This window comes from Tribolium madens, unplaced genomic scaffold, assembly GCF_015345945.1.
Source record: "Tribolium madens isolate multiple individuals breed KSU strain unplaced genomic scaffold, Tmad_KSU_1.1 Scaffold_91;HRSCAF=231;Tcas5.2_LG7, whole genome shotgun sequence".
NCBI classification, from domain to species: Eukaryota; Metazoa; Arthropoda; class Insecta; order Coleoptera; family Tenebrionidae; genus Tribolium; species Tribolium madens.
The window spans coordinates 18760035-18762637 of NW_025401063.1; the positions used below are offsets into that span (position 1 = coordinate 18760035).

At 30.0% G+C, this 2603-nt stretch overlaps 1 protein-coding gene across 1 annotated transcript in view; it reads left to right on the forward strand.

Moving 5' to 3' along the window:
* LOC123011190 (homeobox protein Hox-A4) overlaps positions 1-2082 on the forward strand; it is a 26158-nt gene extending 24076 nt beyond the window's left edge. Inside the window, exons 2-3 of the mRNA XM_044408522.1 lie at positions 1156-1319; positions 1605-2082. Of these exons, the coding sequence (XP_044264457.1) occupies positions 1156-1319; positions 1605-1841 (401 nt within the window). The 3' untranslated portion in view covers positions 1842-2082. The remainder of the gene's footprint in view (positions 1-1155; positions 1320-1604) is intronic.
* Positions 2083-2603: the final 521 nt, after the last annotated feature.

Here is a 2603-nt window from a genome sequence, read left to right on the forward strand (position 1 = left end):
GTAATCCTTAGAGTATAGCTTTTATGAGAAAAATGATTTTATAGTGGGTTGCCATTTAAAAAAATATTTTTTTTTGTAGAACTCAAAAACAAAAGCAAATTTCGAAATATTTTATTCTTGTTAAATCATCACATTTTTATAGCATTTTATCACTCATCAATTAGTTTTTTCAAAAAATAAATAGTTTAAGCAAAAAACGTTTGGTTCCATACTTTTTATTCACCTGGTATAAAATAAGTATGAAAGTTACAACAGAAAATTACATTTTTTTCTAATTTCTTTTTTTTATTGTGATATTTATAAATAAGCTATCAAGAAAAAAATATGATTACATTATACAGTATGATGAAAAAAAGGCGCCCGTGTTAACCCACACGTTATAAGTGATCTTTTATTAAAGACGAATTCGAAGACCAAAATTGGATTTGTGCTCTTATCAGTAAGATATAGACATTCCTTTTTAGAAAAGAGAAATCTAAATAATTAACAGTTTTAAAATAATTTCATTGTTAAAGTCTAGATTTTGATACAGTTGACGGTGCTCTTAAAAAAATGTGTAAAAAGTCTATTAAAATAAACTTTATTGAAGATGTTAGAATACCATTTCTTGGCTCCAAAGAAAATTTATTAATGTTGCAACATTGCAAATATCCTAGGATACAGAAAATGTCCAAGTAATATTCAATTATTGCAAACGGTAGCTACAAAAAAAAACAATTTTCAATGTTGTTTGTTCTGTGAAATTTGAACGACAAAAATTCAAAGATTAAAAAAATTAATTGAAATCAGATACCTTCTGGTTGTATCGTATTGGAATAAACTGTTTAAATTTTAAAAAGAATCTATTTAGACTATTTTTGGAATGATGGTCACAATGTTTCAATAAAAAAGGACGCGCCTGTTTCAATGTGGGCGCCTTTTTTTCATCACCTTGTATAATTAATCATTGCGACAATTACCAAATTCTCAAAAAAATATACTTTTTTGACTTCTTATTTCTACATAATCCTTAATTGATATTGATTCAATTTGCAAATAGGGGAGCCAATCAATCGTAGAAATGGGCACACATTCTGACCCCTCTGCGTGTCTACTCATGATTACTGCGGATTACTTGGGCAATTACACATATTTAGCAACTTTTTATTGTTGCAGGTTGCGGTCCTGGACACGCTCTCTTGGGCAAAACCCGAAGACCTCGGACAGCATTTACCTCACAACAGTTATTAGAATTAGAAAAACAATTTAGACAGAACAAATATCTATCAAGACCGAAACGATTCGAAGTAGCGACAAGCTTAATGTTGACCGAAACTCAAGTAAGTCATCGAATTTCTCAAAAAAAAAGAACAAAAAAATAGAAAATCAAGATTTCTATAAACTAAAGCCAGAGACGTGATAAATTCGCATCACATTTCCTGCAGTTAGTCATCACAATCCTAAAATATGACTTCTGTCTGTTTGTTTGAAGTTGGGCTTAACCCTGCTATAACTCTCACAAGAAGAAAACAGTTTTGATTTTGTTTCATAGTTATGGGAACAAATTAGATTAAATGATAGAATATTATTTTGTTATTTTTAATAAGTTTTTCTTTTCTCTACAGGTAAAAATTTGGTTCCAAAACCGTCGAATGAAGTGGAAACGCAGCAAAAAAGCTCAGCAGGAAGCGAAAGGATCGTCAAAGGATGATTCGGTGTCAAATAAGCAAGCAGTGAGTTCTTCTCAAGGAAACTGTAAGCCAACATCGTCGCAAGAAAATTTGGAAAGCCAAATAATAGAAAACGATCCTAGTCGAAAAATTCAAGATGGTGAATCTCTGTATAGACCTTACGTTGTGTAAATATTATTGATGAAAAATGCTAGCGCTTCTGACGCGTCTAGGTGCATTATGATTTTGTATTGTAAATAGTAATTAATAAAGTGTACTGTGAAGTATGATCTCGTTAATAAGTTTTTTTTGTGATGCTACCTCATTATGTTAAATTTCCAAAACTTAGGGAGTTGTACATATTTTAAAGTTCCTAATTATAAATATGATATGTAAATGGAAGATGAAAAATAAACAATAAAACAAGAGTTTATCACCTGATTTTAGTGTTTTTTACTCACCGAAAACATTTCTTTCTATTTCGCGTCTTTAATAACAACGCTATTAATTTGCTTTCAATATTCTTACCAATCTTACAAATTTTCGGTAGCGCAGATGAAAAGACTATTTTCTACGTGTTCTCAAATTCCCTATTTTCTTTTTCTTTAAAAAGTGCAAAATGCCATAAAAATTGTATAACAAAAAACTATTCAGGCAATCGTTTAAACTCTTACTTGAATAGATATGTTTTCAGTAGCTCAAACGGTTACTAACTGCGAGTAGTTTAATTATGTACTCAAAATTAATAAAGACATACGTGAAAACTTCCATGGCCCTCCCTGAATCAAAATTCCGTTGCGTATATGATATATCTAAAACAGATAAATTCAATTCAAAATAGTTTTTTGTTAAAAAAAACGTTTTAAACTGCTACAAGATCTAAAATTAATGTGAAACTGCTTCCATTTCCGTCTTATCAAACTATGTTGTCAAAGTATTCTCATGATTCAATGC